The sequence below is a fragment of the Nymphaea colorata genome, chromosome 1, assembly GCF_008831285.2.
Source record: "Nymphaea colorata isolate Beijing-Zhang1983 chromosome 1, ASM883128v2, whole genome shotgun sequence".
NCBI lineage: Eukaryota > Viridiplantae > Streptophyta > Magnoliopsida > Nymphaeales > Nymphaeaceae > Nymphaea > Nymphaea colorata.
In genome coordinates this window covers 31,163,557-31,186,502 of record NC_045138.2, presented here as the reverse complement: position 1 = coordinate 31,186,502, position 22,946 = coordinate 31,163,557, and the positions used below count along the sequence as shown (strand labels likewise).

The 22,946-nt window shown below is 40.3% G+C and overlaps 4 protein-coding genes and 1 pseudogene across 7 annotated transcripts; 2 read left to right on the top strand and 3 right to left on the bottom strand.

The window, feature by feature from the left end:
- Window positions 1-1,188: 1,188 nt before the first annotated feature.
- Window positions 1,189-5,380, bottom strand: LOC116248302 (photosynthetic NDH subunit of subcomplex B 3, chloroplastic). 4 transcript variants are annotated; one of them, XM_031621029.2, is made up of 7 exons: window positions 4,952-5,380; window positions 4,739-4,852; window positions 4,040-4,093; window positions 3,421-3,483; window positions 3,215-3,277; window positions 1,543-1,611; window positions 1,189-1,392 (listed from the first exon to the last, which is right to left on the bottom strand). In XM_031621029.2, the coding sequence occupies exons 1-6, from the start codon at window positions 5,168-5,170 to the stop codon at window positions 1,576-1,578; spliced, it is 549 nt and encodes a 182-aa protein (XP_031476889.1). In that variant the 5' UTR covers window positions 5,171-5,380; the 3' UTR covers window positions 1,189-1,392; window positions 1,543-1,575. The 4 variants fall into 4 exon arrangements, with proteins under 4 accessions (XP_031476889.1, XP_031476897.1, XP_049931902.1 ...); XM_031621037.2 differs by having other exon boundaries at window positions 1,557-1,611; XM_050075945.1 differs by having other exon boundaries at window positions 1,189-1,393; window positions 1,562-1,611.
- A 2,758-nt stretch (window positions 5,381-8,138) lies between these two features.
- On the bottom strand, window positions 8,139-9,494 carry LOC116257110 (peroxidase P7-like; annotated as a pseudogene).
- Window positions 9,495-12,281: 2,787 nt separating this feature from the next.
- On the top strand, window positions 12,282-13,782 carry LOC116257080 (peroxidase P7-like). Its single transcript, XM_031633699.2, has 3 exons — window positions 12,282-12,563; window positions 12,681-12,875; window positions 12,998-13,782. Exons 1-3 carry the CDS (start codon window positions 12,348-12,350, stop codon window positions 13,547-13,549), a joined length of 963 nt encoding a protein of 320 aa, XP_031489559.1. The 5' UTR covers window positions 12,282-12,347; the 3' UTR covers window positions 13,550-13,782.
- A 2,487-nt stretch (window positions 13,783-16,269) lies between these two features.
- Window positions 16,270-17,736, bottom strand: LOC116257101 (peroxidase P7-like). Its single transcript, XM_031633721.2, has 3 exons — window positions 17,447-17,736; window positions 17,152-17,346; window positions 16,270-16,995 (listed from the first exon to the last, which is right to left on the bottom strand). Exons 1-3 carry the CDS (start codon window positions 17,660-17,662, stop codon window positions 16,444-16,446), a joined length of 963 nt encoding a protein of 320 aa, XP_031489581.1. The 5' UTR covers window positions 17,663-17,736; the 3' UTR covers window positions 16,270-16,443.
- A 3,489-nt stretch (window positions 17,737-21,225) lies between these two features.
- Window positions 21,226-22,683, top strand: LOC116257090 (peroxidase P7-like). Its single transcript, XM_031633709.1, has 3 exons — window positions 21,226-21,487; window positions 21,648-21,842; window positions 22,014-22,683. Exons 1-3 carry the CDS (start codon window positions 21,272-21,274, stop codon window positions 22,563-22,565), a joined length of 963 nt encoding a protein of 320 aa, XP_031489569.1. The 5' UTR covers window positions 21,226-21,271; the 3' UTR covers window positions 22,566-22,683.
- Window positions 22,684-22,946: the final 263 nt, after the last annotated feature.

Here is a 22,946-nt window from a genome sequence, read left to right as displayed (position 1 = left end):
CCAACTAGGTTGTGTGGTCATTATCAAGGATTGTGAAAGGATTCATGAAGGAGAAATAAAAGTCTTGGAGTGCATTCTCAGATTTCATAAGAAATATGGTAGTGACTATGTAATTGTTTTCCTTATCCAAGATTGGGTGTGAAAAACTAGACAAAGACTGAAAGAACGTCTGCCACATGCAGGCTAGACTGAGTGCCTTCACCAAATTCAAATGAGAATTTTTGTGGAGTAAAGTGCACAGTTAACATAGGACGTTTGATCATGGATCATACCAATGATCCTCCTTATTATTTTGCTTACTTGAATATATATATGCATAGCTTGTAAGCTATGTTTTTTATAATTTTTTTTTGGTAAAAAGGTTGTGTCAATTCGTTTGTGTTTTAGTCTTCCCTTATTCATAACCATATTATACATAACCATTTTGTTGTTCGTGTTTTAGTCTTCCCTTATACATAACCATATTATACATAACCATTTTGTTGGAATAAAGGTAGAGGCCTAACCCCAAACAAACTGGCACTTAGAGTTTAGCTAGCTACTGTTATTTGAATTCTCTTTACTCTCCTTAGTGTCCTTCTTTTAAAGTAATTCCAGTTAAAGGGGTTTTATGATTATTACAAATTTTCCTTTCGTTTTTCATTTCTATGTATACAATTCGTTGATGACATTAATAATTTTATCATGGCCCTTTCCCTTCCGACATCCTGCTTGAATCATTTTATGCTGTTGATAAATAATAATGTATAATAGCTAAACTTTCGGGAGGAGAGACGGGAATGGCACCATTTAAGAGCAAACTGAAAGGAATCAATATTCTCAATGGTCATCGCTTTCGGAATTCTAAGATGAAGGTGTGGTTGTTATTTTTTATTTCCTCACTTGTTTCTTTGTACTTGGAATGGCGACGATGCATGGCGGTTTCTTTTGCTTATTCTTTGCCGCCTTTTCATGCTCTTCATGACCGGCTTAATATAAAAGCAGCCAATTATTGAGTGAATAACAAGGGGCTCCTAACCAGCTACACCACCAGAGCCAGATTTTCCCAAAGTAGCCACTTCCAAACTGAGACACCAAAATAAAGGTTTCAAGAACTTCAAGTATTTCAATCCGAAAGGAAATCTCTTGACCACCACGATATGTAAATGTTGACATAGCAAGCATAAACAACACAAATGAATCAAAGAATGGATATGATAATGTACTTCAGTCACCTTAAGTAGAAGAAGAGATAAAAAAGGAGGAGAAAACCAAATGAACTAAAGATATTTAAGGATACTAAATACATTCAGCTCGGTAAGTGATTATCTTCTTTTCATTCTCATAAGAATGCCAACGAATGTGCCACGAGCTCTTATATTACTTCATCCGTAGAGGATCATGGGTGCCAACCTAGAATAGCAACAGATCATATAACTACTAATTAGGCAGTTGGAAAGGTCAGTGCCATATAAGAATGCACAAGATTTGTTTTTCCTTATAGTTCCATATAGCATAAAAAAGGAAAGATTAATGACATAGTTCTTTAAGATTAACCATTACTTATTGTAGCATACTCATCATTTTTTCTTGTAATTACTTCTTCCACTGTGGTTTGCATTGGACAATAACCTACATCAAAAAAGAAAGATTAGTTCTATTTTTGACAGAAAATCAAGTGCCACAGTAACAATAGTTCACTAAGCTAAACTGCTTCAAAAGTTATCCTGCTTTTTGCAACAAGTCATTGCCATTGAAAAGACAAGGCCCTCTAGGTCTCTATCAATAAAACTTTGTGTCTTGAGCATTATTAGTTTCTAAAAATCTACAAACACCACAAAATTGACTACTTATACATGACCTACAAACAAACAGAGCAGTTGAATTTGCAAATGGTACTCCATAGGTGCCTGTTCTTGATTCTTGACAGTAAAATTCCCACAAGTTCAATAAGAGAATGATGTATACATGAGACGGTGTTGACCCTTAGACATGTTTCCTATTTCAAACTGCTAAAAGGTTGAAAACCAGTAGACATGTTTCCTATTTCAAACTGCTAAAAGGTTGAAAACCAGTACACGACGTGCAGGATAACCACTATAGGCTGGAAACCACTACAATGGTGCCACCATAAAACAATGACTCCTAAAGCATTGTCCACCCGGTGTGGATGGGAATCAAGAGGGGCATGAATTCCAGGAAAGATGCTCCAAGATAATGGTTAGGTATATGTTTAAGTTCAATTTCACAACCACACAAAAGCATAGCCACTAGGAGACTGGATGCCATTACAATCCACTTAATAATGTACTTTAGGTAAGTAGTGCCAAAGAGTAATAAAGGCAATAAGCCATGGGAAGGTCTAACAGAAAACAGAGTATTGGACAATGCTTTACTGCCTTACTAACTCCACAAATAATTGGCAATCATTACTTGCTCAACTGCCAAAATAAATCGTATTAAATAACAAAGAATCAGAGATAACTGCTGAAATAACTTGTATTAGATCACAAGGAATCAGAATTATTCATCACTGTGTCTATTGCTGTTACATGCTTGTGTCAACATCTCTATTCGATAGTACCATTTCTGACAAAAGAGTTGAAAAGGAAACTCGGTATTCCCTACACTTTTAGCAAGAACATAGTTTAAAGATTTTTTATTTTTACTTTTTCCTTTATCATTACCACATGAGAAAAGATACATGGGGTTTAGACAGAAGTTCATCTGTTTTTCCTCTGAGAAACACAGGTCCCAGGCAGGGTTCTGGCATGTCAAAGATTAGTGAAAGTATAGGCAGTTAGGCACACAGGGCTGGCTGACAAGGTAACTTGTGTTGAATTTAGATTAGCAACCAAGTGAGAGAAAAGCAATGGAGAAAAAGAAAAAAATGAGTCCTAACAAGTTCAAGTGCTTCAGACTACTTTACAAAAGCATCAGGGCTTTTTTTATATCTCTCATGTGTCTAAATAGGGTAATCTTCATCTTTGGGATTGTCACTTGTGGTGTGCTTAAGAGTCCATAGTTTACATCAGATTTTGGGTGGATACATAGTCTCTTGAGCAGGTAAGATTTGTTATAATCGTCAAAATAATAATTAATACTTCAACCTGACCAGCCCTGGTGTATGCGTAAGCTACAGAGTACATGACCAAGTTCATATTTCTTTGCATGATAGCTTCATAAATACAAAGAATAAACACCTCAATTCAGTAGGAAAATCAGAAATGCATACCTTTCCAGAATTAGTTTTATTCCCAACAATCGTTTGACAAGCCAGCCTCCAGGAATCCGGTTTCTGAAAATTAATTTGGAGTGGAAAACACGAATGAAACTCTTGCTGATGTCCACAATTTCATTAAAATCATGGATTCACATGAGAAAGAAAAATAGAGATGGTTTTCGGTTTCTTCAGATTATTATAAGAATTCAAGGTAGTACCTTCTTAAGATACCGCAACTCAGCATTTGTTCTTTCACTTAGGAGGTCCTTGCCATCAAGGATCTGGGATCAATAAAAATCAGCCAAGTCAGCACGGCAGAAAATCTAATACAGGAAATTTCATACTAAACAAAAACAAAAGGGTTTGAATAAGTACAGAAAATAATAAACTAGAACACATTTTCTGTGACTACAAGATAATTGTTTTTTTTTCCTCAAAGCATCTGCAGACCAAACTAACAATAGTCTATCCAAGAATGCCATTTTTCCATTTCTGCAATTGCTGTCACCACAACTGCAGGTTAAAGTAACTACCTGATGTTGCTTATCAACATCAGTCCTGACGTGGTAAAACAATTAAAATGAAGCTATCACGATCAGGGCATGCAATAAACCAAATTTATTCTTTCTTTCCCATGCTCTCCTCACATTTTTAAGAGCTTTTCACCTATAATTAGAACAGCTCAAGAAAATTCGAGAACTCATCGGCCATTTTCGTAATACCAAGAAAGAAAAGCAACTTATTGACAGGGGCTTTATGGCAATATGCCTGTCCGCGTGTATGTATCAGAGAAAGAGAGAAAGCAATATGATGCAGATGGGGAACAGGCCACATTACCTCAACAATACAAGTGCCGCAGCTTCCACCACCCCCGCAGTTCATCACTTTTCCCTGCAAAGCCATTGCAGCTTGTTTGACGACTGAAACAAAGATAATTGAACCGATGAAAGCATGCTCATGAACTCTGTGAATTAACGAATAACACAGAACCATGAAATCAGGAATCGGCGACCTTAGCCAAAACACTGCATGATACAGGACATGCAGAGTGAAGATAGGCCTGTGAAAGAGAATCCGACTGTGGGTGATAGGACGTACACGATAATCGGTAGAAACGCCAACTAAAATTTGCCGAGTCCCTTCTCTATCATCTGCTACATTCAAATGGTCCGAGCTTGAATCACCATCACACTATCGTCCATTTCCATGTTTAATCTGAATTGGTGTCGCAGGAAAATGTAAGGATTTTCCCATGGAAGAGGAATCGTTTTCTCAACTTAAACACGGGCCGTCCTAAATCCCATAAGACCAGAGGGTTGGTAGTGATAAAGAAGGTCCGACGAAGAACTGGGATCAGACCCCGACCCCCTGATAACTATATTTACTACTAAATCCAACAACGAAGGGAAAGGTGAGAAAGGTCGGAAGGGGCTGTTAACGAGAGCCCCTGGTTCAGCGTAATACGGGAGCCCAAATCAAGTGGAGCGATTTAGAAAACCGAAAATGGGAGGAGGGGAGCAGAGATAAATAACTCACATAGGCGGCGTAGAGGTCGATCTTGTGCTCGAGCATGAGGTTCCTGAGCACCTTCTCGCCGCTCACTGCCGACGCCTTCGTCACCGGATACGAACCATCTGCCCCTGCCTGCTCCTGCTCTTTGGTCATCACATCAACCACCGTCACCACCACATTAACCAAGAATTAGAACATAAAAGTATTCTATTGAGAGAAAGAAAGAGAGAGAGAGACCCCAATGAATTCGAGATCGACGATTGGTTTCTCTGCTGTTTCAGGAGAAGCAGAAACTGAGGAGGCATTGACTGCGAGTCTCATGGGGCATCCGTTCCTTCTTCTTCTGCTGCTGGTGGTGGGAGTGAGTATGGTTGCAGGACTATGGGCAGGTGGGATTTTGAGGCTTACTTTTCCCTGCAGAACGGAAGATGGAGATTGAGTAATCAAAGAAGCCATTTTCTTCCCGTTCTTCTACTGCACTCCTTCTTTTGGTTATTTTTCTGTTGTAAGCCGTTTCTTTGTCTTCCTTCTCTTGGGTGATGGTGTGACACTGAAAATGGTTGGCCGTAGACTCTCGCCTTCCATGTGCGTGTGTGGCTGTGGTCCTCTGGAAGGAAGTCTCGAGAACTGGCAGTAAAGGCAATTCAGGTCCACCGCAGATGCTCTGCCACAGAGAACGGGGAACCGTGGAAGTCTCCATACCCAAGATATGGATACGCTCACGAAGAGCTCGATCCGCCGTTGATGAGTGGCGGCTACTAAAGCAGTAAACACGTGGACTGAGTGAAAGAAAAAAACTATGGTTTGCAATATTGTTTAACGAAAGATTTGTATGATTATTTACACACGGTAAATGCTTCTCAAAGCATAGTTCACAGTTACGCGGAGAATTTCGTACCATCGGATGGTTAAAAATTTGAAATTGATAGTTAAAATCACAAGGAATGGTTGCTCAAACATCATGATCCGTTATTACATACATCATAAACCTTTGGCTAATATTGTTCTTTAGTGATAGATTTTTAATTTTTAACTATTCGATAACATTCGACACACAACAACATAATTAACTTAACTGTAGAAGCGAAAGTATTTCTAATTAAAGATCTATTTACTACGTTGATATATATATTTTTAACATAAAACACAATTTTTTTGTGTGCCAGATATCGGATAAAGCTAATAAAAAAATGAAAGCGACACTGTTCTGTACTGCCATCTAGTGTAAATTTTTAGAATCCATGAACTGGACCTGCTCACAAAAAATTAGAGCTGGGATGGATAAACTGCCATTACGCAAAATTTTTATAATTACAATTTGGAAAATGACTGGTGTAATGTTCTTTACAAGTTTTTGTTATATATATATATATATATATATATATATATATAATCTTCTCTTTGATGAAAAGAGTTTGAAAATCAAATCAGTCAGGTCTCCCATTTCAGTCAATGTTTCAACTCAATGATCAGCCGAATTGGTTGTAAGTGGCAAAGAAACACTGAAATAGACTTTTGATACTGCAGGAAATATGTTTCGTGCGGTGCTCATGTTGCACCGGCCTGGTAAAACTAATTTGTGTTGAGTACTTGTTTTAAGAACAGCATTTGACAATAAAAGATCTAGTAATTACATTTAAAATAACTACTAAAAATAACAAATTAAACTGTAATAATATACGGCAAGGTCACGAAACGAATAGAAACATAATTAATAGATAATGCTCACTAATAGACATAGATTGTGATTGTCCTCCCCTGATTAATGACAACGCGGATTTACTTGGAGATCTAATGCGGCCGATATTGTTCAATTTGTAAACCTTGCACCATGAAATTCATACATGCCAAGTCAAACATCCCTTTCTTTGATTTTAGATCCTTGGGTTCCATGAGATCCCTAATGAAGATCTTAAATCCACGGTCCTAAATCCATAATTTGTTAGAACTATAAATTTAAGATAGGCCCCATTTTGAATGATCAGAACTTATGTTAAAAAACTTACACCTCTATGGTATTAAAGCATACATAAAAGATCTTCATATATATTTTATGGCTGTTTGGTAATAGTAACACTCAATTACTGTCTTATGAACCTGCCCTAACAAGTAAGGCAGATTCATAAAACATGGCAACAAGTGTTTATAAATGTGCTCCACTTTTTGGAACAGATTCGTAAGACAGTAACAAAATGTTGTGTTTGAATATATGCTTCAACTCACATTAACTCAATATGCAGCAGTATGCTGCTTGATTATGCTTTGCGCTTAATTGATCACCACCTACTTGATTTTCCAGATAAATTCAGCCGTGCAAATGGTTGAGCAGGAAGCCATGCTGGGGATGAGCTCTGTCTTTATGGCTGGGACGTTATCTCAGTAGTCAGCCCACTTTTAATTGCATGTAAATAAGAGAGCTGCAGTACTGTAGAGAGCATTGTAGACGTACTTAAGATTGCGTTAATTCGTTTCCTCGGTACACTGCATTCTCAGATTGCTCATGGTCTATTGTCCTCATAAGATTTTGTGGTCAGTCCTCATCTGAGGGGTTAACGTTCAACTCATGGGCATGTCTATATACTATATGATTGTGCGTTCATTCTTGTCCTACACAATTAAGTTCACTTAAGAGAGGTGAATCACATAAGTAATATATGCCAGTGTAATAACTGTTTTTTAACAACACAATTTTATATGTTACTCATCTAAAATCTGAAAAGATTGAATCGTGTGTGTGTGTGTGTGTGTGTGGCTATATATAGACACACACACAATTCAATCCGGCTAGATGCTACATGAGTAGCCTTAAAAGTTTGTTGTCAAAAAATATTCACTATTTGGTATATATACGAGAATGAGAGAATTGAACAGTAGCCATAAGAGTCACATAGTTCGCCCCTAAGAGATGTATGAGTTATCTTAGTAGATAGATAGTTGAAAGAAAAATAATGAGAAAAAATGATATACATTTTCATCATTTAATATTAGTTCACACATTTTTACGTATTTTTCTTTCAACCATTCATTACAATATATATATATATATATAACGCTTAAATGCTACCCTGCTAACGAATATCAGCTCTTGATCTTTCTTAAATTCGCAATGAAGAGAAAAAAATAAAAAATATGAACTAATAATATTATATGAAAAAAGTACCTCATTACCATTTTTTTCTCCTTGTTCTTTTTTCAACTATTTATACAAAAAAAAAATAACTGGGATTGTTCTTTATCAGTCAAGCATTTAAGTGTTTAGCACCTGCCAATTCTTTTTTCTCTCTCTCTCTCTCTCAATTATTTTGCTCTAGATGGTTTAGGGATGACTTTACTTCAAGTTATACACTTGAAATTGAAACAACGGGAAATATATAATACTTTCTTCCTTTCATTATTGAAAAAGAAAATACACTTTAACATGGAGAAAATGATTGAGGTGTGGCTCAAAAAGCTTTGAATCTTTTTCCCTTTCTCAGTTGACCCTCCTGCAGTTTTGTCGAATCTGGCCATTGGTCCCAGTGAGGGGGCTTAAGTTCCCCATCTTAACCATGGCACGAGCAAAGTCTGCAGAGAAAAGGCGAGGGTTGAAGCTGTAGGCTCTCACTATCTGATCCGTCGTTCCATTGTTGAAGAGCTCCTGATCTGAATGCAGCAACCCTCTCCTTGACATCAAGTTGCCAAAGTAAGCCCCATCAAATCTCGTGGGCGTGAAGCGATCCAAAGGAGAGAGGTTGTTGTCTCCACCAGAGGCAGGACATGACCCCTGCAGCGAGCTTGCGAACTGAGGATCGATGTTGGTGTCGTTGTAGATGCGGGCTCTGAAGAACCTGCACTGTGCTTGGCCAATGGTGTGAGCTCCAGAGAGTGCAACCAGGTCTCTGGCATTCAGGCCTTTGCTCTGGAAGCTGGAGATGAGGGTGGCGAGGCTGGAGAAGGGAGACGGAAGGTTGGTGTCTGCAGCATCTTTGCTGGCAGTGGTGGAGTCTCTCCTTCCCAGTTGCACCCGCCATGATGGTCCTCCTAGCTGCACATATATTCACGTATATATAAGTTAGTTTAGACTCTAGAGACCAAGACTTTCTCAGGTCAAGTGGTTTAGTGTACATTTTCCTCATGGAATCAAGTGGACACTCATGATCAAAATGCTCCACCATGATAATTAATAAGTTTGTAAGGGCGAGGAAGGAGTACTCACAGCGACCACGGAATCACGGGGAGGAGACGACGCTGCCACCACAAGCACGGTCGACAGCCGACTTGATGCTGTCGATGACCTCAAACCCCCTGGCCGAATTGGCGTTGGCCAGGGAGTTCTTCTCCCCTGTCATGGTCGGCGTGTCGTCCAAGAGGACGGAACCATCGCAGCCCTGTAAACACGGAGGCAACCAGTTAAGTAATGTCCGACTACTTTTCCGGCAAAAGTGAACCATTAAAACAATATTCTACGCAGGATTTGCAGTAAGGGAAATGGGATTTTGGTGTTCAGTTTATGGTTGAGAAATGAGAGTGTGTGTGAGTAGAAGTACATTGACAAAGCAGTCGTGGAAGTGAAGGCGCAGCAACGAGGCTCCCATCCTTGGCTCCTTTGCGACGGCAGAAAAAACTTCTCTCCTTATGACAGGCAGAGCCCGTGGGCAAGTTCTGAAGTAGAAGGAGGGGGAGAGCTGTTGGCAAGTAACCCCTGAAGCAAACACCAAACCCATCACCACCACTAACACTGATAATACAGAAATCTTGGCCATGGTTGCCAATTAAACTCACAACTCACACACAGAGAGAGAGAGATGTTGGCTGTGGGGGTTTGTTGTAGAACTCCTTGGACGTGGTGAGTATTTATAGACTGAAAATTTACGATACCCTGAGTTTTGCTTTTCCCTTAATTTATTCAGTAAAAAGAAAACGGCTAAGTCAGCACTCGAGGCATTTATTGATTGACAACGATCTACTTGCTGCTACTACCTTCTGCTGACGCTTGATCTTCTTCGCAAGAGTCGGCCGCCAAATGATTCTTCGCCCTCAAACTTTGAAAAGTTCAACCATATTTCACTCCGTCATTTACTCGTCTCAATTACGCGCACTGTTCATGATCCGTCGGTGCTTCATGCGGCGGTCAACACACCATGTTGGCGCGCTCTGACTGTTGTTTAGGTCAACGAAGCAAGTTGGTAGTCGCTTTTTCTTTTTACATTGTTATTTTTTTGAAAAAAAAAGATAACTCGCTAGGTACTAACTTGTGGATGAATGGTAGAGATGTTCAACAAGTCAAGCCAACTTAGCTTCGCCTTGAATTTACTTAGCTAAACACAACTCATGCTCAACTCATTTTCGACTTCAACTCGCTTGGCTAAACTTGGCTCGAGTCCTACTCATTTAAAAAATGGGTCAAGTTCAAGCTAAGAAATAGACTCGAACAAATAAACGAGTCAAACTCACAAAGTCGTCTCATTATACTTGGTTAAGCATGTGGTAAGATAATATCTACATAATTACAAAAAGCTAACAGGTTCAATGGGTTTGACTGTAGCTAGCAAAACCCGAGTTTGCAGGTTCAATTCTTTTTGTAGCTGTTCATGTTAAAAAAAAATTTTTTTTAATAAAAAGATCGGCTAACCTCAAGGCAAATCTATATCCAAGCTTAACCAAACCTAGTTCTAGTTAGTCAACTCAAGCTTGAGTTGTTGCTTAAGGCATTTGATCGGGTTCCATTTATTGACCCGACTCAGCTTGAACTTGAGAATAGCCTAGTCAATGGCAATTGTTGTTAACAAGGCAAAGGGTTGCATAGAACTGAATCTACGCAATATTAGGCATAATATGTATGTTGATGACATATTATATATATATATATATATATATATATATATATATATATATATATATAGAGAGAGAGAGAGAGAGAGCTAAGGAAGAAGTAGGTAATATATTATATGTCTAGAAAATGTTCTGCTGTCAATGCGGGTTGAGTCTTGCAAGGTGGGCACAACTAGAATTAAATTAGACCGACCAACAAAGTCAGATCATGTCGGCCCCAAGTAACTTGGCGTTTTGACCGTGCTCACGTTCAAACGAACTCAAGAGAACTTGCAAGCTTGAGAGTGAACCGTGAGGAGCTAGCCAGCTCTTCAAATTTTGACTTCCAATTTATGTTTGACCTCCTGCCGACCGACCAAACCTTAATTAAAGTTGCCTGTCCGACTCACGGATCGGCAGACTAATGTTACAGCACCGGCTGAACATTAATTGGGTACTTGATCGTTCACTAGCGATGTCAATTGTACATTCAATTCAGATTCAATATCTAATAAACCAAATTGTTTCAACAAGAAATGGATATGGAACAAAATTCAATCTTTGGTTGAGACATTGGATCGAATTTGGACTTCAAAAATGACGTCCAATCGGATTCAAAATTTGTACATTTCTGATTAGATTCAAATTCAGATTGAATGTAGTTTTAAATACTAAACCTTGTGTATTTGACATACGTTATGTTGTTTGTATTTAATTTAAATACGTTGGATTCGGATACTAATAAAAAAATCGGAATTCAAATTTCAAAAATTATATTCAGATTCAGATATGGCATAGATTTTCTTCGTTTGTATTCAAATCCAAATCCAAATATGAATGTATGAACATGACAAAAACTGGATATAGTAAGGACTATATTTTGTCTGACTGAATCTAACCAGTTGACATCCCTATCGGCCACGAGCAATGGATCCGGTTGCCTTTTGAGCTTTTAGTTCTTCTTCTGTAACTTATTAAATCAAGTGAGCAATATTGTTTCCTGGCTATTTGTAATTATACGGCAAAGCTTTTCCTTGCTTCCACATTATAAGTACGGAATAGGAGGCAGAGTATGTTGCGCTCCCCTAAAACAAAAGAAGTTTAAAAAAGTGCACCACTAAATTTGTTGTTTTGAGTTTCGATTTCTCTCTGATACACCATCTTTCTGACCTTGACAGGGGAGCAGATTAGTCTTTCTTTCTTTTTTTTTTTTTTTGGCCAAAAGATATTGGTACAGAGGAAAATGATATAAATGATGAAAACAGTGTAAAAACGCATGCAACACATAACAACAATATATATATTAGGCAGGAAGAACATATATAGTAATTAAATATTGTTCCATCACCCGGATGGTGCTCAACGAGAAACCTAACCAAGTCCGCCATAACTTAGGTGTTGATCGTCGGCCCTGTATAAGGGAAGTCAGAATCTGCTTTTCGGGTGGAGGCCAGTTAACTGGAGTGGATGATGATGAGAATCTCTTCAAAGTTCAGTAGAGCGGAACGAATGGATGATGAGAAGTTCTCCAAAAAGTTGACCATAATTTGAGGGATCAAGCGAGTATTCTTGTGCATTTAATGAATCTCTCTCTCTCTCTCTCTCTCTCTCTACACAAGGAGTCCCAATTATGAACAAGTCAACAAAGTTGTGCCATCGTATTCAGACCTGGAAGTCAAGCTTCGGAGAAGATGGTGTCGGTTACATAGCTTCCCATGATTTGCCTATATATATCCACTCATTCATCGTCTCCACCACACCACCAACACTACTACAATCTCAATCTCTTTCTTTTTCTCTACTGCAATCTCTCGATCTCGATCTCTGTGTTAATTAAGCAATCATGGCCAAGATTTCAGTGTTAACCATGATGGTGGTGGTGATGGGATTAGTGCTTGCTACTGGAGTTACTTGTCAACAGCTCTCTCCTTCCTTCTACTTTAGAAGTTGCCCTCAGGCACTTCCCGCCATAAGGAGTGCAGTCTTCTCCGCTGTCGCCAGGGAGCCACGAATGGGAGCCTCGCTGTTGCGTCTTCACTTCCACGACTGCTTCGTCAATGTACTTCATCTTCTGCTCACAGACTGCCATTCTCATAGCCCTCTGCTACTGTAACTTAAGTCACACTAGAACTTATATTAACATGACTGCATTTTTTGCTGTATGGATGATCCACAGGGTTGTGATGGTTCCGTCCTTTTGGACGACACGGCAACCATGACAGGGGAAAAGGGCTCCTTGGCCAACGCCAATTCGGCCAGGGGGTTTGAGGTCATCGACAGCATCAAGTCGGCCGTCGACCGTTCTTGTGGTGGCAGCGTCGTCTCCTGTGCCGACATACTTGCCGTCGCGGCCCGTGATTCCGTCGTCGCCGTGAGTACCCCCTCCTCGCGCGCCCATACGATTTTATTGCCATGGTGGAGCATTTTGATCATTATTCATTGAGAAAGTACTAGTCTCTAGACTAACCATTACATACATGAATATATATGCAGCTAGGAGGACCATCATGGCCGGTGCAACTGGGAAGGAGGGACTCCACCACAGCCAGTAAAGATGCTGCAGACACCAACCTGCCGTCTCCCTTCTCTAGCCTCGCCACCCTCATCTCCAGCTTCCAGAGCAAAGGCCTGAATGCCAGAGACCTGGTTGCACTCTCTGGAGCTCACACCATTGGCCAAGCACAGTGCAGGTTCTTCAGAACCCGCATCTACAACGACACCAACATCGATCCTCAGTTCGCAAGCTCGCTGCAGGGGTCATGCCCTGCCTCTGGTGGAGACAACAACCTCTCTCCCTTGGATCGCTTCACGCCCACGAGATTTGACGGATCATACTTTGGCAACTTGCTGTCAAGGAGAGGGTTGCTGCATTCAGATCAGGAGCTCTTCAACAATGGAACGACGGATCAGATAGTGAGAGCCTACAGCTTCAACCCTCGCCTTTTCTCTGCAGACTTTGCTACTGCGATGGTTAAGATGGGAAACCTAAGCCCCCTCACTGGGACCAATGGCCAGATTCGCCAAAACTGCAGGAGGGTGAACTAATTGGAGAGAGAGAGGGAGTTTCTGAGTTCGATAAAATACAACTCTTAGCTTTCCCCACAAAAGGTTTTACGTACATTTTCTTCAATGAAAGGAAAAGTTAGACATATGCTCTTTGAGTGAGTGTAGACACTGTGTTAATTAAGTTTATTGAGCGTTGTTTGTTATTGTGAAAACAAGTGCGATGCATGTTCAGATGAACATTTTGTTCTGTTGCAGTTCTAATTAATGGGAAATTGTTTGTGGACTATACTTATGAAATCAAGGAAGTTTGTGTTCGATCATCACCTCATTGGTGGTTTTTGAATTGTATGAGTTAAGTAGCTAGCGCATATTAGGCGTGAATCTAGCTAGCAGATATATAATTAATATAGAAAAAAGGAACATGGAATTACGATTCAGGCTTTCTTTAGGAGCAGGAGATGGCTGTCGAACAATTGGTTTATTATCAGCAGGCATATATATATATATATCACGGTGTTCTTGCCAGGCTTTTAGAAGCTCCTTCGAATCTCATATCAAATATCAGCCTGTTTAAATGTCCTAATTAAGCAAAGCCTTGTTATAATTACGCTCAATCTTGGGTCATTTTCTAATATTAAACTGATTTTCGTTGCCTTTTTTGAGAAATAAGATCCTCCCTATAAAGACAATCGGAAAAATGGAAAAGTGGCCTTTTTGCAAAAGACAAAGCTACCTTTGCAATGCAAAAAGTATCATGAAACAAAAAGAAAATGCTCCAGAAAAGGTCAACTTTAATTTTTGGAGCAACATATCCACTTTGCACTAGTACCCAAGCGCCTGATGCATGTCATCTTGCTTCCCTTTGTAATAGTGTCTCTTTACTAACTTCTAGTTACTATATAATTTTGACGATTTGGTTTATGAATTACCTACCACAGAGAGAAAATTAAGATGTCTTTAATTAACTAAGATGTCTTTAGTCAACATCACTATATTATATAAAACAGTAATAGGAATACATTCAATTGTGCACGTCATCATGAAGGGGTTATGTTAATACGCGAAACAATCTTTCACTCACACTGTTGGCATATATATCCTGCATGGTTGTATCGACAACAACCAGTGAAACGCTATACCTCAACAAGCTTGCTTAACGATTTGACTGCCGATGAAGGAAGATGAAGCGGCCGGAATTATCTTCGAGTAAGTCCGTCGACCACCTTTTGCATTGGAAGAAATGTTGCAATTAATTAGCAATGGTTGACCAATGCAATGTTGAATAGAAAACTAATATAATATCATACTGTTCAATGATTTAGACATGCTGAAGTGACCGGCCAAATGGACAGTCAACTCCGCGTTTAGCGGCAGAGTCAGTTCTCGAGGCATTTATTGCCGACGACGGCGTGCAGTCTCTCTATCCACAAATTGTGCTTGCATTGCCCTCTTCACAAGAGTCGGGATTTATTGCGCGACATGCACACATTGATAGTTGTTCTTAGAATCCACCAACAAAAAACTAGAATAAAAACTGATCAGATTTTCTGTTGTAATACAGTAACAAGTGAATATGTCCAACTTTGAAAAGTTCCTCCATCATATGGCTGGTGCTCTATCAGGTCAGTCACACCAGGTTCGTTTTTACCCCCATTAAGCCAATTAGGTTTCTTCCCTTCACGATTATACCTTTACGAGAATGATGCATTTTCCAAATATAAATATCACACGTTAAAAGGGTGTTCTTTACGAAGAACGGATTAGGCATTCTTTTTTTTTTTTAGAACAAATGTCGAAATATGTACTGCCCTCTATTGCTCATCTAGGATCTGCGTCTATATTTGAAGAGTATCCGCTCAAATATATATTAACAAACGGTGCTTCTTTTTTCTTCTAGTTTGAATCAATTCATCGCATCATGCACCTTGTAAAACACTTTCATTGGGTTGATGTGAAGGACCAAAAGAGAGAGCTCGAAAAGCTTTAACCCACGCTCTTATAGAGATCACAAGATTGTTTACCTACAAACGCATGACAGTATCGTTTTCTTCAAACAGTAGTTACTATCTTTTAGTTGTCATCTTCTTACCAAAGAAGAAAAAACAAACGAAAAATCTTTCTGTAAATCAGTTGATCCCAAAAATGAGCCAAGCTTGAGCCTAACCAAATTTTGCTTAATTAGAATCAGGCTGAGATTGAACATGCGGTTCAGACCTAATGAAAGCTCTGGCCAAACACATGATCAGTGTGCTGTTGATCTGCAGATGTCGATGCGTCGTCGACCGGCGCACTGCATGACACGGCGCCTTCGTTGGACGTTGTGTCTTTTAGGTGGGAGGGGCCTCTGCGGATCGACTCGGTGGATTGAATCCGTTTCGGCACATGATACGCTTGAACCTTCGCATAATCAATCATTTTCACAACAGCCAGAGTCATTCTTTATCTTCTGTTTTCTTCTTATTATATGTCCCCCAAACAACTCCTTTGTTTCTCAAGGCAAGCTTAAGCATCTAATAACCCCGAGGTTTATTTTGTTTCATGTCTAAAATTACTAAGAAAATATACCATGTAGCTGATCTAAATCCGAAACAAATGATGGTCAAGTGTTGGCATGCAATTCAAGAAGATTGATAAAGAGTACTGGACAAAATTATATAACATCATATTGAGATACGTTGATTCATACAATTCCAAAAGAAGCAACAAGGTGATAAACACAAAGTTCCTTGATTTCATGATTATAGTCCACAAACACTCTGCCATTAATTAGAACTACAACGGAACAAAATGTTCATGTGAACATGCACAGCACTTGCTTTCACAATAACAAACCACGCTTACTATGAGCTTAGACACAGTGTCAACACTCAGTCGAAGAGGGATGTATTTTGTCGAAACAAGTCAAAAACTCTCCGATCTCTTTCTCTCTGTAATTAGTTCACCCTCCTGCAGTTTTGGCGAATCTGGCCATTGGTCCCAGTGAGGGGGCTTAGGTTTCCCATTTTAACCATCGCACTAGCAAAGTCTGCAGAGAAAAGGCGAGGGTTGAAGCTGTAGCCTCTCACTATCTGATCCGTCGTTCCATTGTTGAAGAGCTCCTGATCTGAATGCAGCAACCCTCTCCTTGACATCAAGTTGCCAAAGTAAGCCCCGTCAAATCTCGTGGGCGTGAAGCGATCCAAGGGAGAGAGGTTGTTGTCTCCACCAGAGGCAGGGCATGACCCCTGCAGCGAGCTTGCGAACTGAGGATCGATGTTGGTGTCGTTGTAGATGCGGGTTCTGAAGACCCTGCACTGTGCTTGGCCAATGGTGTGAGCTCCAGAGAGTGCAACCAGGTCTCTGGCGTTCAGGCCTTTGCTCTGGAAGCTGGAGATGAGGGTGGCGAGGCTGGAGAAGGGAGACGGCAGGTTGGTATCTGCAGCATCTTTACTGGCAGTGGTGGAGTCCCTCCTTCCCAGTTGCACCGGCCATGATGGTCCTCCTAGCTGCATACATATTCACGTGTACATAGTTCAGTCTAAGGATTAAGACTTTCTAAGTGGTTTACTCCCGCATTTTGCTAGTGGAACCAAGTGGAAAATGATCAAAATGCTCCACCATGATAATTAATAAGATGGTAAGGGCGAGGAAGAAGTACTCACAGCGACGACGGAATCACGAGCGGCAACGGCCAATATATCAGCACAGGAGACAACGCTGCCTCCACAAGCACGGTCGACGGCCGACTTGATGCTGTCGATGACCTCAAACCCCCTGGCAGAATTGGCGTTTGCCAGGGAGCCTTTTTCCCCAGTCATAGCCGGCGTGTCATCCAGAAGGACGGAACCATCGCATCCCTGTAGATGCACACAGCAGAAAATTGCAACCATGTTAGTATAAGATCAAGCGTAACTTGATCTACGGTAGGAGTTTGACTCTGGATAGAAGATGAGGTACATTGACGAAGCAGTCGTGGAAGTGAAGACGCAACAGCGAGGCTCCCATTCGTTGCTCCTGAGCAACAGCGGCGAAAACTGCTGCCCTTATGGCAGGGAGTGCCTCCGGGCAGGTTCTAAAGTAGAAGAAAGGAGAGAGCTGCTGACAGTTAACTCCAGCAGCAAGCACTAATCCCATCACCACCACCATCATCGTTACTACTGCAATCTTGGCCATGCTAAATGCTTAACAGAAGGAGCAACCGATAGACAGAGAATGTAGTAGACGGAGAGAGAGGGAGATTGAGATTGTAGTTGTGATGGTGATGCGGTTCAGTAGATGAAGGAATCGATATTTATAGGAAAATCTAAGCCACGTTCATGCTTCACGAGAGCATGACCTTGAGGTTTGAACATTATGGCACAACTTTGTTGACTTCATCACCTGGACTCCTTAAAGAGTGTGTTGACGAAGAGACGCCATTTATTAAAGGCCCGTGACTGTAAGAGGACGAGAGTCGCTTGAACCCACAATTTGTGGTCCGACTTTTGAAGAACTTCTCATCATCGCCGGCCGAAAAGCCGATTCTGACTTCTTGTAGGTAGGGCCAACCAAGTCAGTTGGCGCCTCCGTCCACCGACTTAGATGGACAAGTTTCTACGCAACATCCGAATATTTACTATATAGTTGCTTCTTCTTATTGCATATATGTTTTGTTTTTATGTGTCACATGAAGTTAATTTTACACTGTTCTTTTCATCCATAACATTTTAAAAGTTGGCCCTAGTACCACTTGCCTGCCTAGTCAATAATCCGTAAAGAGTGAGACCCCGCTGGAACACCAAAGCAAACTCAAGACCCTAGACTTTTGAAGGGAGCTCTAAGCTCTTAGTGGGTCATATGTTGAATTGAACTTCATGAGCCTCTTATGAAAATTAATTAAAAGTGCAACTTCCATTTAAAGTCTCACTTTCTACTTCTAATTAAATTCCAAAGCATGCTTAAGATGTTAATTTTTTTGAACCAGGATATGAATCTATGTTCAACTCGATCCCATTACATAAGGTTCGTTTGAATTGAATCCGGTAAGAAATGGATCCAACGACTCCGACCTGACTCGGAACCACTTAATCCCACACTAAGAGTTTTGGTTTTGTTAATTTGACGACAACCCAAGTGAGAAATGCATTTCGAAAATCAGAAATTCGGGACGTACCTCGTCAGTAACATTAGCAAAACTGGAGCCCTTGGACGGAAAACCCCAAAAATACTATTAAAGTCATCGCTTGTAACTGTAAGTGGTAGCCGATCAACGTGAAGTAAAAATTTTCACGAGATCTCGAGGAGAGGAGGGAGTTGAAGTTTCAAAGTTTGACCGTCGTAGCTGCTGACTAATCTTGTGAAGGAGACCTCTCATCCTGTTAGTACTCAAAATGAGAAATGCCTTTTGTGGAAGAACTTCTCGTGCCAGTTGTAGTTTAGACTTTAGAGTGAGAAAGCTTTAACTTAAAGTTTTGGAATACACAGCCTTTAGTGCATGACATGTGTTCCTTGACCTACTTTTTGGGGTATATGTCATGCATATAAGTTATAAAAATATACATTATACAAGTACATATGCATTTGCATGTAACCCAGCTTTGAAAAAAAAACCTAGCATTCAAACATTAGGGAAAAAAATTAGGCCACCTATGACAATCAGGAGGTTGGCTTAAGTTACATGTTATATATCTTACTTTTTCAAATGTTCATATACTTGGCTTCGAATACGAACGAAGAAAAGACCAATACCATAACTAAATCCAAATTTGAATGCACGATCTGAATTCGATTCAAATATGATTCTTAAATGGATATTTCAATCTGAAAATTAAAACCCCATTACATATTTTAAGGAACAATTTTCAAAATGTATGAACATTGGATATAAGATTTATTTACTTATGGTAAATATAATCCAAATCTAAATCTAAATGCATTCAGATGTCATTTCATAAAACTTAATCCAATCCAATTTCTTAATTGAATGTTAATTTTTTTTTTTCATGTCCAAGTAAAGTAGCGGACACTAAATGACCTGCTTATCCAAGTGACTATCGATTTGGTCCTTTATTACTGAGAAATGATATATATATATATATATATATATATATATATATATATATATATATATATATTATATATATATATATATATATATATATATATATATGTGTGTGTGTGACTTTTTAATTTCTAGCTGGCGTAGCTGGCTAGCAACACTTACCGTGCACTGACAACCGAACATTTTGTTCTTCATGTAATTTATATACAATATATTATCAATATATACAGATTTCTATATAACGTTTTCTGTCGACTTTTCTGGGCGAGCAGATATAATTTCCGACTTTATTTGACATTCACTGGATCCCCACTTGTGTGGAAGCAAAAAGAATGGTGCGGATCAGAAGAAAACTTTCTAATACATAGAAAAAATAAATAACGATAACCATGATTCTGGATTACTGTCCTTTCTAATACATATACTTGTATGGCTGATCAGAATAAGACTTTGAAGTGGGCTGCTAAGAAATAAGGAGCCCCACTTTCAACACATAAAATGCTTAAACAAAAGTAATGTTCTTATTCTAAACTGGAGATGCATTTTCTAACTTTTAACTTTGTTTTGAGAAGTTTAAGAGTAACATCTCTCTCTCTCTCCAACGTCGGAGTCTGTGACACGCCTTGTGCAGGGAGATGTTCACTTTGCTATTCGGCTATGGCGCCGTCCTTCGTCTACTGCTGGGTGATTCTGTTGTTCCGTCTGTCCACTCTCTCTCCACCTCTCTTATTACATTTTATTGTGATACTAACTTGTATATTCTCTTCTTATATTTCGTTTCTGCAGTTTGCTTATATACTTAGGGGACTTCTTGTCCCTCAATTTTACTATATATTTTCATTTTATCGTCTCTCTCTCTCTCTCTCTCTCTCTCTCTCTCTCTCTCTCTCTCTCTCTCGGGTAGGTGTGGATTATGTGTGGGCAATTTCCCACGCAGACTATAAAAACTTATTATTTTATATTGTTATTTCTGAACAAAATTTTATCATCTACATGTTGGTGCCCCTTAAAAATATAAAATTTTATGTGTATTACCCTTTAGTCAGAATTTACTGGGTTCGCCCCACTCCATGATTCATATGCAAATGTTTTTCTGGCATGCAAAGCAGCTAAAGATCTTTGTATAAAGGCATATATGTATCTAATGTGTAGAGGGACGCGATACCGTCATGCTCATCATAATTTTCGTAGACTCTACGTTACAAGTGAAAATATACTTTAACCTGATAATGTCAGTAACGTCGAATTCTTTGCCTTGTTACGAACAACTGTCCGTTAGCAAGTGAGTAGCCAGCTGCTAGGAAATGCCTACCAACTTGCTCCGTTTCGTTGACAGTGTGGAGCACTCAGACGGTGCACCGACCTGGTGTGTTGACGGCCGCGGAGAGCACCGGCCGATGATGAACAATTCCAGGAACTGACAGTTTGTGGTTCATGCATGCCGCGGACAAACGAGTAGATGATCGAGTGAAGGGTTGAACATTTCAAAGTTTGACCGAACGAAAATTTGTGTGGCGGCCGAGTACTCCCGTGAATACGATCAAAGCGTCACTTTGTCGGCTAACTGTCGAACAATAAATGCCTCCGAGCTGACCTATCTTTGTTTTACTCAAGAAAGCAAGTCAAGAGTACTGTAATCTTCAGTCTATAAATACTCACCACATCCAAGGAGTACAACAAACTCCCATAGCCAACATCTCTCTCGCTCTCTCCCTCCCTCTCTGTGAGTTTAATTGGCAACCATGGCCAAGTTTTCTCTATTATCAGTGTTAGTGGTGGTGATGGCTTTGGTGTTTGATTCAGGGGTTACTTGTCAACAGCTCTCCCCCTTCTTCTACTTCAGAACTTGCCCACAGGCTCTGCCTGTCATAAGGAGAGAAGTTTTTTCTGCCGTCGCAAAGGAGCCAAGGATGGGAGCCTCGTTGCTGCGCCTTCACTTCCACGACTGCTTTGTCAATGTACTTCTACTCACACACGCTCTCATTTCTCAACCATAAACTGAACACCAAAATCCCATTTCCTTTACTGCAAATCCTGCGTAGAATATTGTTTTAATGGTTCACTTTTGCCGGAAAAGTAGTCGGACATGACTTTAACAGGTTGCCTCCGTGTTTACAGGGCTGCGATGGTTCCGTCCTCTTGGACGACACGCCGACCATGACAGGGGAGAAGAACTCCCTGGCCAACGCCAATTCGGCCAGGGGGTTTGAGGTCATCGACAGCATCAAGTCGGCTGTCGACCGTGCTTGTGGTGGCAGCGTCGTCTCCTGTGCTGATATATTGGCCGTTGCTGCCCGTGATTCCGTCGTCGCTGTGAGTACTCCTTCCTCGCCCTTACAAACTTATTAATTATCATGGTGGAGCATTTTGATCATGAGCGTCCACTTGATTCCATGAGGAAAATGTACACTAAACCACTTGACTTGAGAAAGTCTTGGTCTCTAGAGTCTAAACTAACTTATATACACGTGAATATATGTGCAGCTAGGAGGACCATCATGGCGGGTGCAACTGGGAAGGAGAGACTCCACCACTGCCAGCAAAGATGCTGCAGACACCAACCTTCCGTCTCCCTTCTCCAGCCTCGCCACCCTCATCTCCAGCTTCCAGAGCAAAGGCCTGAACGCCAGAGACCTGGTTGCACTCTCTGGAGCTCACACCATTGGCCAAGCACAGTGCAGGGTCTTCAGAACCCGCATCTACAACGACACCAACATTGATCCTCAGTTCGCAAGCTCGCTGCAAGCGTCGTGTCCTGCCTCTGGCGGAGACAACAACCTCTCTCCCTTGGATCGCTTGACGCCCGCGAGATTTGACGGGGCATACTTTGGGAACTTGATGTCAAGGAGAGGGTTGCTGCATTCAGATCAGGAGCTCTTCAACAATGGAACGACGGATCAGATAGTGAGAGGCTACAGCTTCAACCCTCGTCTTTTCTCTGCAGATTTTGCTAGTGCGATGGTTAAGATGGGAAACCTAAGCCCCCTCACTGGGACCAATGGCCAGATTCGACAAAACTGCAGGAGGGTCAACTGAGATGGTGGGGGAGAACATTCCAAGATTGTGGATCCCTCGCCTCAATCACTTTCTTTGTAGACGTTTTCTATTGTGCCCCTTGTCTTGGAGTTCTGTATTTTTTTTATCTATTCTATCATTGTCCTTTCTAACAATATCAAAGGCAAAAATACTATATTTTTTCCGGTTGTTTCAACTTCAAATGTATTTGATTTTCGAGGTATTTTTTACAATCAATGATTTAATTAGTTAAAAGTAAGATGGCTAATAGATTTAAAACTATTTTGGCCAATCTACAACTCATACAAGATTAAATTGAGGTTCCATAGGACAAACGCATGGAGATAATTGCAGTGACGGAGAGAATCCTAGCCAAGAGAATCTTGCAATGAGCCCAATTCC